General features: G+C 40.7%; 1 protein-coding gene across 7 annotated transcripts in view; it reads right to left on the reverse strand.

Moving 5' to 3' along the window:
• STS (steroid sulfatase) overlaps positions 1 to 13,280 on the reverse strand; it is a 125,598-nt gene that overhangs the window by 82,464 nt on the left and 29,854 nt on the right. For all 7 annotated transcript variants that reach the window (XM_054813487.1, XM_054813486.1, XM_054813488.1 and 4 more), the window contains one exon: positions 8,912 to 9,335. In XM_054813487.1, coding sequence (XP_054669462.1) covers positions 8,912 to 9,335 — 424 coding nt within the window. The remainder of the gene's footprint in view (positions 1 to 8,911; positions 9,336 to 13,280) is intronic.

Consider the following 13,280-nt stretch of genomic DNA (forward strand, 5'->3'; position numbering starts at 1 on the left):
GAGCCCGGGAAGATGGGAGGGGTGGGGGGAAGTGTTTTAAGAGTTGATTTTATTTTCTCATTCCTCTACTCTGTTTTGCCTAGTAATAAATTAGATGAATTCCCTCTCTAAGTTCAGTCTGTTTTGCTCGTGACGATAATTAGTGAGTGATCTCTCCCTGTCCTTATCTCGACCTGCAAGCATTTCGTTATGCCTTTTCTCCCCTGTTTAGTGAATGAGGGGAGTGAGAGAGTGGCTCTGGTGGGCACCTGGCCCCCAGCCAGGCTCAACCCACCACAATGCTTAAGGTACACAATTCATATGTGCTTTTATTTCCTTTGTATATAACCTTTTTTCTCCTTAGTGTCATAAGCATGAGAGGAAAAAAGGGAATTTCTACCTACTACAGATTATATACATTAGTAAATCTCTCTCCCCCACAACACTTTGGAGCACAGTTTACAGATCTACTGCTTTTTAGAAGTGTTCCATTTACAATGCAGTCTGTCACTCACTGCAGAACTAGTTAGGTCCTTAATAATTCTTAAATGATTTAAATTACTAAAATCTTTCATTTTCAGATGATGCTAAAATATGTGAATAAATATGTTAGCTCCTCTATTCAAAAGGAACAAGCAGAGGGCTGAGGAAAAAAGGATGAAGAACCAGTCGTGGTGGTATGGCTTATAAGTTACTACCCTTTTTTAATTTATGTGCACATATACATCATGTGTATACAAAGATACACAAACTCTTCTCTATAATTGGTATTTTGCTGTAAACCATAAAGAATCTTTTTGTAGGATTTATAAAAACACTTGATTTCAGAACTCTAACTCCAGTACAACATGCCAACTGCCTCATCTTAAGACCTAGTGATATATGGAAAAACTCTAAACCACAGTCTGCTAGATTAGATGAAAATAAATTTGAATGTGTTTTGTAATAGTGACTCAAGGACTGAAATCAAATAGATAAAAAGAAAATAAAAAATTGATTAACTGTCATTACAAATTTTTGAGTATTATAGCTATGCAACCTCTGACTGAAAAAAATAAATCTGCATGTTCAACATCACCTTCACTATAGCTTTTGAATATAAACATGTCTGTATGCAAATACTGTTTTCCAGAAGTTAGATTTCATTAGGATTTTTTTTTTAAATACTATTATTAATTGTGATCAGCTATCCAAAATTGTCAGAGACATATTCTGTATCATAGTGTGGTACTTTTGTCTTGTTAATTTCTGATACGTAAAAAACAAGTCACCTTACAAACAGGGACATAGGTAAAACAGAGATGTTTAATGCCTTCTTCGCCCGTGTCTTCAACACTGATGACAGGCTCTGGGACCCCAGCTGCCCTGAGTTGGAGGACTGTGACTGTGGTAACGATAAACTCCCAGCCGACCCCGAAATTGTGCGGGACCTGCTGCTCCACCTGGATGCATACAAGTCCATGGGGCCAGATGTGGCCCTATGGCCAGGGTGCTCAGAGAGCTGGCTGATGTGACTGCGAGACCTCTCTCAATTATTTTTCAACGGTCTTGGGAATCTGGACAGGTCCCAGTTGACTGGAAGCTGGCAAACATTGTTCCAGTCTTCAGGAAGGGCAAGAAAGAAGACCCTGGTAACTACAGGCCTGTCAGTCTCACTTCAGTGCCTGGTAAAATTATGGAGAAAATTATGCTGGGAGTTACCGAAAAACACCTGAAGGACAATACAGTCATTGGTCACAGCCAACACGGGTTCGTGAGAGGAAGGGCCTGTGTAACAAACTTAGTTTCCTTTTATGACAAGGTCACCCATCTAGTTGACCAAGGCAAGCCAGTTGATGTCATTTTTTTAGATTTCAGTAAAGCTTTTGATACTGTCTCTCACAGTATCCTTCTGGACAAAATGTCCAGCATACAGCTTGACAAAAACATAGTGCAATGGGTGAGCAACTGGCTGACGGGTTGGGCCCAAAAAGTTATGGTAAACAGGGTTACATCAGGCTGGCAGCCAGTCACTAGTGGGTTCCCCAGGGCTCAATTTTAGGGCCAGTTCTTTTTAATGTTTTCATACAATCATAGAACGGTTTGGGTTGGAAAGGACCTTAAAGATCATCTAGTTCCAACATCCCTGCCATGAGCAGGGACACCCTCCACTAGACCACATTGCCCAAAGCCCCATCCAACCTGGCCTTGAACACTTCCAGGGATGGGGCCTCCACAACCTCTCTGGGCAACCTGTGCCAGTGCCTCACCACTCTCACAGTAAAGAATTTCTTTCTAACATCTAAATTGACCCTCCTTCAGCTTAAACCCATTACCCCTTGTCCTGTCACTACACTCCGATAAACAGTCCCTCTCCATCTTTCCTGTAGGCCCCTTCAGGTACCGGTAAGCTGCAACTAGATCTCCCTGGAGCCTTCTCTTCTCCAGTCTGAACAACCCCAACTCTCTCAGCCTGTCCTCACAGGAGAGGTGCTCCAGCCTTCTGATCAGCTTCGTGGCCCTCCTCTGGACTCTCTCCAACAGCTCCATGTCTCTCTTGTACTGGGGCCCCCAGAGCTGGACGCAGTACTCCAGGTGGGGTCTCACAAGAGCAGAGTAGAGGGGCAGGATCACCTCCCTCAACCTGCTGGTCACACCTCTGTTGAGGCAGCCCAGGACACAGTTGGCTTTCTGGGCTGCAAGCGCACACTGCCGGCTCATGTTGAGCTTCTCATCAATCAATACCCCCAAGTTCTTCTCCTCAGGGCTGCTCTCAATCCATTCCTCGCCCAGCCTGTAGCTGCGCTTGGTATTGTGCTGACGCATGTGCAGGACCTTGCACTTGGCCTTGTTGAACTTCATGCGGTTTGCATGGGCCCACCTCTCCAAACTGTCAAGGTCCCTCTGGATGGCATCCCTTCCCTCCAGCATGTCGACCACACCACACAGCTTGGTGTCATCAGCAAACTTGCTGAGGGTGCACTCGATCCCACTGTCCATGTCGCCGACAGAGATGTTGAACAATGCTGGTCCCAGTACCGACCCCTGAGGAACACCACTTGTCACTGTTCTCCACTTGGACATTGAGCCGTTGACCACAACTCTATGAGTGTGACCATCCAGCCAATTCCTTATCCAGCGAGTGCTCCATCCATCGAACCCGTGTCTCTCCAATTTAGAGACAAGGATGTCGTGCGGGACAGTGTCAAATGCCTTGCACAAGTCCAGGGAGATGACATCAGCTGCCCTTCCCTTATCCACCGACGCTGTAACCCCATCATAGAAGGCCATCAGATTTGTCAGGCACGATTTGCCCTTAGTGAAGCCGTGTTGGCTATCACCAATCACCTCCTTATTTTCCATGTGCCTGAGCATAGTCTCCAGGAGGGTCTGCTCCATGATCTTGCCAGGCATGGAGGTTAGACTGACTGGCCTGTAGTTCCCCGGGTCTTCCTTTTTACCCTTCTTAAAAATGGGGGTTATGTTTCCCCTCTTCCAGTCGGTGGGAACTTCGCCGGACTGCCAGGACTTCTCCAATAGGATGGAGAGTGGCCTGGCCACTTCATCCGCCAGTTCCCTCAATACCTGCGGATGTAACTCATCAGGTCCCATGGACTTGTGCACCTTCAGGTTCCTTAGATGTTCTCGAACCTGATCTTCTCCTACAGTGGGCGGTTCTACATTCTCCCAGTCCCTGCCTTCTGCGACCTGGGCAGTGTGGCTCAAGCACTTGCCTGTGAAGACTGAGGCAAAGAAGTCATTGAGTACCTCAGCCTTCTCCATATCCTGGGTAACCAGGTCACCCGTTTCATTCCGGAGGGGACCCACATTTTCCCTCGTCCTCCTTTTCTCACTAACATACCTATAGAAGCTTTTCTTGTTGCCCTTGACATCCCTGGCCAGACTAATTTCTATCAGGGCTTTGGCTTTCCTAACCTGCTCCCTGGCTGCTCGGACAGTTTCTCTGTATTCTTCCCAGGCTACCTGCCCTTGCTTCCACCCTCTGTAGGCTTCCTTGTTTTGTTTGACTTTGCCCAGGAGCTCCTTGTTCATCCACGGGCGCCTCTTGGTGTTTTTGCTTGACTTCCTCTTTGTTGGGATGCATTGCTCCTGAGCTTGGAGGAGGTGACCCTTGAATATTAGCCAGCTGTCTTGGGCCCCTCTTCCTTGCAGGGCTTTGTCCCATGGTATTCTACCAAGCAGATCCCTGAAGAGGCCAAAGTCTGCTCTCCTGAAGTCCAGGGTAGTGAGCTTGCTGTGCACCCTCCTCGCTGCCCTGAGGATCCTGAATTCCACCATTTTGTGGTCACTGCAGCCAAGGCTGCCCTTGAGCTTCACATCCCCTACCAGGCCCTCCTTATTGGTGAGAATAAGATCCAGCATGGCACCTCTCTTCGTGGGCTCCTCTGTCACTTGGAGGAGAAAGTTGCCATCGACACATTCCAGGAACTTCCTGGATTGCTTGTGCTCAGCTGCATTGTCCCTCCAACAGATGTCAGGGTGGTTGAAGTCCCCCATAAGGACCAGGGCTTGTGAGTGTGAGGCTGCTCCTATCTGCCTATAGAGGGCTTCATCTGCTCGGTCCCCCTGGTCAGGTGGCCTGTAGCAGACCCCTGCTGTGATATCCCCTGTCCCTGCCCTCCCTTTAATCCTGACCCGTAGGCTCTCGGTCAGCCTTTTTCATAAATGACTTGGATGTAGGACTAGAAGGTGTCATGAGCAAGTTTGCAGATGACACCAAATTGGGAGGAGCTGTTGATGCCGTTGAGGGTGGAGAGGCCTTGCAGAGAGATCTGGACAGATTGGAGAACTGGGCAATCACCAACCGCATGAGGTTTAACAAGGGCAAGTGCCAGATTCTGCACCTGGGAAGGGGCAACCCTGGCTATACATACAGACTGGGCGATGAGATGCTGGAGACTAGCCATGCTGAAAGGGACTTGGGGGTCTTGGTTGACAGCAAGTTGAACATGAGTCAACAGTGTGCCCAGGCTGCCAGGAAGGCCGACTGTATCCTGGGGTGCATCAAGCACGGCATTGCTAGCTGGTCTAGGGAAGTGATTGTCCCACTCTACACCGCGCTGGTGTGGCCTCACTTCGAGTACTGCGTGCAGTTTTGGGCGCCACAGTGCAAAAAGGACATAAAACTATTGGAGCGTGTCCAAAGGAGGGCAACAAAGATGGTGAAGGGTCTAGAGGGGAAGACATATAAGGAGAAGCTGAAGTCCCTTGGTTTGCTCAGCCTAGAGAAAAGGAGACTGAGGGGAGACCTCATCGCGGCCTACAGCTTCCTCATGAGGGGGAGCGAAGGGGCAGGCGCTCATCTCCTCCCTCTGGTGACCAGTGATAGCACCCGAGGGAATGGTGTGAAGCTGTGACGGGGGAGGTTTAGGTTGGATATCAGGAAAAGGTTCTTCACTGAGAGGGTGGTTGGCCACTGGAACAGGCTCCCCAGGGAAGTGGTCACAGCACCGAGCTTGACTGAGTTCAAGAAGCATCTGGACAACGCTCTCAGTCATATGGTCTGATTCGGCTGGTCCTGTGTGGAGCCAGGAGTTGGACTCGACGATCCTTGTGGGTCCCTTCCAACTCAGGACATTCTATGAGTCTATGATTCCATGAAGTGTCTGGCATTTTCCAAATTTGGACTGTCTGTGCAGCTGGTCATCAAAAGACATGCTGAAGACACGAGTGACAACCGCATTGAACTTAACAAGAAATAATTAGCATCCATTTGACTTTCCAATACACTGTAATCTCTAGAGAGTGTTCTGATAGGTTTACAATATTATACACTTGTTCTTGGGAAAAAGTAATTAGAATTAACATACACTGAGCTTATCTGCCCCCTTACGATTAGGGGGAGCAACTAAATCAGTATTTGTTTTCATGCACTGGATCTGACACTTGTATATTGTATATATTCTTCTCCAGTGCCATTTCTGAGCATTGAATATTGTATTTGGTCTCTTTCAATCTACCTAAGAACAAATGAAAACAGTAGTACAGATATCCTAGACTAAGGAAGAACAAGTACAGTATTACCTGTCCAAAAACCAAACCAAAGTAAGTATAACAGCACGTAGCTATATGCTATGAAGAAATTATAAGACGACTTGAAAAATACAAAATCTCATTATTATATACATTGTAAGAAGTCATAAAGCTGACAATATGACTGAGAAATAGCTAGAAAAGAGAATAAAGTCAGGGAGTCCATTGCCTGAACTTTGAAGAACTTATAAAGGTAATATATGCGGTAGGTATAATAAACTTATATAAATAAAACATATATGTTGTAAATATGTAACTATATATACATTCATATATATTATATATAAATATAGCATAAAAGAGCTATATAGGAAGTACCAGTGCTGCTGAAGATTGGAGCTTCATCATATATTTATTGTAAAGGTAATTAACCAATTAAAACATGCATGATAGCTGATGATTTTTAGTTTAATGATAGAATGTATTAAAACCAGTTAAGGCGAATGACCGAATTCTTCAAATTCAGGATTGTTTGAACTCTGATATACTTATGCACAGAAATTACTGGTGTACAGGACTGAGCTTGCTACTTACTGTATTGTTTAAATAAAAGAAGCCTGTATGACAAATCAAGTGTTGAGTCAAACATGTGGCTAAAGAAGGCTTGAGAGAGACTGCTCACTGAAAGAAGTGGAATGACAAGAATGCTGTGGAGCAACCGTGGCTTCCAAAAAACTGGTAGCCCTTCACTTAAGAGAGTCAGATATCTGACAGCTGCTGCAACCTGGTTGCCTCTTGACAGCCATTCCCCTACAAATGGCCAAAGTCAGTAGACTAGTCATAAAAGCAGTGGTCTACTGGAGCACTGGAATTGACAGGTATGAACTATACAATGCCAGAACCAGTGTGTCAAAGTAAATATTGATTTTGTTGCTCACACTAATACATGGGACAGATCAGTTCAGTGAATATTAATCTAATTACTCCTATTCCCAGGAGCAAGTTTTATGGTTATATACTTTGCATGTGAATTCACTACAGGGCACAGTTAAGATTGCTTGAATGCCCTAATTGCTTCTCAATACCTTAATATGCTTGGATATTCTTTAATTTAACATTGACTCTGAATTGTCTGGGTTATAATTCTCACTGTAATTGCAGCATTCCTGTAACAAAGTTTATTGTAAATTACGAATATGAGCTACTAACCTTGACTTTAATTTAACATCACTTTTGTCTGGAAACTACATTGAGAAATGGGGCCAAGAGCCCAGCTGATGTAAAGCCACTTACCTTGAGCTGAGTCAACTAAGCGATGTTGACTTGGATGATACGTTGTTTTGGCAGCCCTGAACACTAAGCTGTACAGTAACACTGTGTACATTATGAATATTAACAAAGTTAAGAATTTCTAGTTTTCTAGCACTGATTTACAATCTTGAACTCACCTGTTTTCTGGCTACCATTTTATTGTCATTGCACTGAAATCAATGAAACATTCAGTGATACCCAAAACATTATGAATCACTACAGGCACAGTACATACTTGTAAATCATTGAAGAATCTGCCAGCATATAGTTAATGTACTCAAGAGTCTTCTAAAATCACCCAAGGCTTGGACACTAAGGAAATAGCCTCTCAATAATTTGTTTGTGTGTGTGCATTGGTAGTAAACAAAATACTTCACTGTTACATTAGTTAGAATGTAGATGAGAAGGCATCTTTATATCACCATTGCCAAGAGGAAATAAAGATGTTTTAGTTTACTTATAAATACTCATGAGAATCTTGATTGTTGGGAAGACTTACTCACTTAAAGAAATTTGATATTAAAAAAAATATATTATTTTGGTATGATGAGATTGCTGCATCACATATTTACAATGATAGAAATGATAGAAAAATTGCAGTATGAGAGCTAAATTTTAGATAAACATTTTTTCTCACTAATAATCTTGATGACTACCATATGCAGTCACTAAGTCTAGAAAAATTAGCCTCTGATTCTTTGCTATAAGTTTTCATTCAGCAATGACACCATGTGAATGTATTCCCAGTGACTACCTGGTACATACTTTTCAGGATAGCAATTAAGAGTCTTTTTGTGTCTTAGAACATGTTTTTACTTTTGATTAACTGTTTTTAGAAATGGTGCAACCTGTTTCAAAAGCGATTGAGAAAAATACTTTGGTATATTTTTCAAGAAGTAAAATGGATGAAATATTTTTGCTCCAAACATATCGATTTATATTTCAGAATATAGAAATGTATAATTTTATGATTTGATCCCATTAAAAGCCCTGTAGTGACAATTATGCCGAAATGAAGCTAACTTTTGCAAAAATGAAGAATGACCTTAGGATGATTTTGTACATCCAATGTTTAGGTGACCCAATGTGATGGCTATTAAAAAATAATTGCTTTCAAAAAGCCATTTATTTAGTAACTTCTGTAAATCAAATATTTTAAAAATTAATCTGGCATAAAAGTGGAGGCATCTAAAATGACAGTATCTTAAAAAATTTGCCCTATGAATGCCATTTAATGGATGCATCAAATCAATGACGAACAGTTTCCCACTCCAGAAAAGTCGTGGATTATGACTCTGCATTGTGCTTTCACATAATTAAGTCACATCACAAAAGATTTTTCATATTTCATGTTATGTTAAATTCTCACGAATGGAAATCCTAAAAAAGTTAGATGTTTTTGAAAAATTTTCCTGAAGCATGTAAACATAAATAGTTTTTAAATTTTATAAAGAAAATCATTACACATCCAAATTAAAAACCAGTCACTTTCACTAACAAGATTAACTTCAGCCATCTTTTAAGGAAAAAAAAAAAAAAAATTATAATATATAATGACATATTCCTCACGCCCACAAGTTCACATTTTTTCGGAAGTATCGTCATTGTGAAATGCCAGCATTAACTTATAACACAGTTAGAAACCTACCTTCCTATAAACTGCACAGCTTCCTTTGTCAGTCTCTGAGTAAGGTTCTCATAGGACAGAGGTTGCTGGATAATCTGATGGTCCCGCATTAAGAAGCAGTTCAGGTGTCGAAAATGATAAAAGAAGAAGATCAAAACCACAAGTGAAATAGCGGTTATTAACAAGCAGTAACCCAATGCTCGGAAAGGTACTTTGAGGAGGCCAATGTACTGCGCTATTGCCAAAGAGACCAGGGTGATTCCAGCGATTTGGATTGGGATGACAAGGGATTTCTGAACGCCTTTTAAAAATACGCTGCCTTGGCCAGGTTTGCAGTCTCTAAAATTGGTCACGGTAAGCCCATAAAAGTAATCAAATCCATGACTGAGGGGGTGGTGACAGAAGTCATTACTGCTTTCACAGTTCATCCCAAGATGCCACTTTCCTACAAAGAGAAAAGGACAGGGAGTATTTTTGTAGTTAAATCATCAAACTTATAATGTGTGCTGTTCCAAACATGAAACTGTCATTGTCTGACTGATAACCCCCCACCCTCAGCATTTATTGTGTGGATCCCTATTTTCAATCTAATCTTTCTTTATACCTTCATCAAAGACTTTGTTTCATGTCTGCCTCTGTTTTAGTTAGAAATAGTTTGGCAGAGATCCTGATGGAGACCATTAAATTCTGAGTGAGCTAGCAGGTCACTGAAGAGCAACAGAGCCCTAACAGATAGTTAACTTTGAAAATGAAGCCTTTGTGCATGTGTAGTTAAGTAGTCATAAGAAAATACCATTTTGTAGCAGCTACTGATTTCTTAGGAAGAGCCAATATGGACTTATGAAATACCCTTTCTGAAAGTTTTCTGGTAAATCATTTACATTTGACTAGTTAAAAAAAAAAAAAGTAATAAACATGAAATAAATCAAGAATAGTGAAATCACCAAGGTATTTATAATTTAAATGATTGCAAAATCTCTGAAATTGCCAAACTTCCTTCAATATATACATATGTATATAGTGAGGGAGATTATTATTTATATACATTGTATATACATAAATAACAAAGGAAAAAAAGAGTGACAAGTAAATTACCGCCAAATACTATCTCTCACAGCATTTTGTCTCAGTAGGAAATCATTCTAATTGTGCAATAATATTGGGCACTGACTGACACAAGAAAACAGTGAGTCTGATTTGCATTATAGTAGCATAATCTATGTTCATGCTGATTACAGTAAGTAAATAGATAATTCATTCTATGACTCAGGTACAACCCCTTATCATATGCTTATGCATCACTTAGTGCAACAGAGCTAACCGGTAGCTGTTATTTAAATTCAAACACATTACCAAAAAAATTCAAATTCAGTTAAGCCTATTGACATAAATTTTGGCTACAGTCATGCTCTTTGGTCTCAGCAAGGAAATGTTTTGAATACCTGACAAAATGCGGCACCCTTGACAAAACAGATGACAATATATATTACTGGGCCAAATTTTATTTATTTTTTCCTGAATAAAATACCTAAACATGACCAGCATAATTCAGGGGTTGTGATCTTAAAAAACAGACAACAAAAAATGCAAACCCAGTAACTCCTCAACCCCATAACCTAGCCCAAAGTAATTTCAAATATTTTGTTCTAGAGACTTTAGGATACACCAAGTACATGAAAGGAATAAAGCATATATAGAATTTTCCCCTTTCCCGAAACATCCCAGCCTTTACACATTTCTAAGAGTCCCGATGCAGGCAGTCCTGAGCATCCACTGGGTCTAGAGAGCAGCATATTCATCCTGCACTTCTGCCTTTGGCAATGACAAATGTGGGTACTGTAGTACCAAAGAGGGTGAGGATGGGGGTCAGTTCTGATTTTTTGAAACAGTACCTAGAAAATGGGCTCAACGTCATTATTTTTCACAAACGACAGAATTAAGGAATGGGATGGGAATGTCATGTGCCTAAGTTCACTCATCAGCGAAGATGGAGAAAAAAAGCACAGAAATCTTGAGTCTAATTGAATGCTTAGTTGAGTGTCCAGTTCTCATATATCTCTTGATGGTCTTACATTAGAAATAATTTCTGTATATCATAGAAGCAGGTATAAAAGTATTTTCAGGTCTTATATGCCAGTGAAATGAAGGCCTCTACAGCTTTCTCATCCCATCAGAAGTTTTCCCACTTAGTGTCAGATGGCCCCTCACCTGAGGGGTATTCTGCTTTCCGCAGGCAGAATGATGCTACTCACTACTTTTGATGTGGTCCAGTGAACATTACTGTGGCCAGTTACAAAAACGGAAATGCAGACCACTGTACTGAATTTTTAGATCTTATAATGGTTCCATAGCTCTGAATTTCATTCCCAGCAAGCATAGACACAGCTTTCGGAAAATAAATGCTTCATGTTTTTCTCTTAGGTTTACATGACTCTCTTTATGGAATAATCGTAAAGCCAGACATGTAGCAAGGTGGCATTCAACAACTCTGATCAAGTTAGCTAACTGAAATAAAGGTAGAGGCTTATAATCACAAATATAAATGAACTTAAAGCTTTAATCTTTAATTTTTTGCTTTTATTTGTCAATCTCAAAACACCTATAATTCAGTAAAAAAAACATGAAAAAGAAATCCAAACAAATTAAACATACTGCCAAGGTCATTGATTATGACATAAAGAAGTTTGTTTAAATTGGATCTCAATAAAACTAGACATTGCCAGCCAGGACAGAAGAATCTTGCAACAAGAAATTAGGACAGGGGAAAATACAGGACCTATTTTTATCGAAAGGGTTTTAGCAAGCACAACAAATTGTTCAATGTCGGGATGAACTTGGGCCTCAAAAAAAGATTTGTTCAGAAGCAACTTAAACCACACAAACCAGGGAGAAGGTTAGATGGAGAAAGCAAGAGAAGCACTGGCTCAAATTTATCGGCAGCTGTGACTGAAAGACACGATTGCCATTCTCAAGTGGCTGACGAGGTAGAGGGATTTGATAGGTCCTGCGCTACTCTGAAAAAGTAAGTGATGACTGGGTCCACAATACATGTTTTGTTTCATTCCTTGTGACAATAACCCCTGTCTTGAGCCAGCGTTTCAACAGATTATTGTCATGTGCTTTACACTCTGGGGCCTTTCTGAATCTGAGCGCAGTGCAAAATGCTCTCAGCCCTTTGCCAAGGGAAGCGTCATAGTATGGATACTTCACACAAGCACCATATGCATTTCAGCAGATTATACCAAGCTTCTGAGTGAAATTCATGCTGTTAATTGTAAATTATGAGTACCTTAATAGTTTGAGACCTAGGCTTTTTTCCCTTTCCTTTGGCCGCAATTAAGATTTCTGCAGAGTAAAAGCAATGCAATGAAAGGCAAATGGAAATGAGAGGCAAGAAACTTCATTTGGAACTCAGTTTTTCAGAACCCAGAATGTTGGAAAGGTTGAAAAAATCCATGTTTTCCCTCTACTTTTCCCTCAGATGGTTTAAAAGGGAGCAATCTGAAGACTGAGTTTTATATACTGATAGATTTCTTTGGGTATGTTTTTGTGCTCTTCAGATAAACAGTAATTTGCAAGATGCAATCAAATATTTTATGTGCTCAAAGAAATGTATTTATATAAGATATACATAGCAATAATAATATAAAGTATATATGCATACATTATTAATATGGTCAGATTTTAAGCTGTTCTATTAATAACTGTTTTATTAATCCTACTTCATAGACTCAATCTTGTATATCTCACTACTGTGATGGTGTGTCCAAATACTACAACACCTCATTCTGGAGGAAAGATACCAGTCCCAATTTAGCCATTAGTATTTTAAACTTGGAGATAAGTTACATAGGTGGATTTTAAACTTCTCCAGATGCTAGACAACACACTGGGTAACAGTAGTGAGGAAAATCTGACCTTTACTCAACTGTAATTGAGTATAGCAGTAGTTAAAATAATACCCATCTACTTTCAGTGGAATTTTTCCATTATGAATAGCTATTTCCTACAAAACATCAACATTCCTTGCTACTCTCCAGGATCCTTAACTGGTAAAATATTACATATTAAATGAAGCTGCCTTTTTTAAGAGTTTTGTTGCAGATCTTCTGACTGTGTCTCTTCCTGACAGATCTATTGGATGCCGCCTTCTTTGTGTCACAAGGGAAAAACAATGAGGTAAAAAAGTGTATACATAAAATACATTTATAGCTAAAGTATATTTAGGGATGTATCAGGCAAGAGGAAGCATATATTCAGAAGAAGGAAAAAAAATTTAAAAAGAAAGGAAAATGCATTTAGGAAAGAAAAAATGGTCCTTGGAGAGTAAAGAGGAGAGAAACTTGGCAAAAAAAAAGAAGTGACAGTACAGGCTTGAGGAACTGAAAGG

Source organism: Grus americana, chromosome 1 (genome assembly GCF_028858705.1).
Source record: "Grus americana isolate bGruAme1 chromosome 1, bGruAme1.mat, whole genome shotgun sequence".
In the NCBI taxonomy this organism is placed as follows: domain Eukaryota; kingdom Metazoa; phylum Chordata; class Aves; order Gruiformes; family Gruidae; genus Grus; species Grus americana.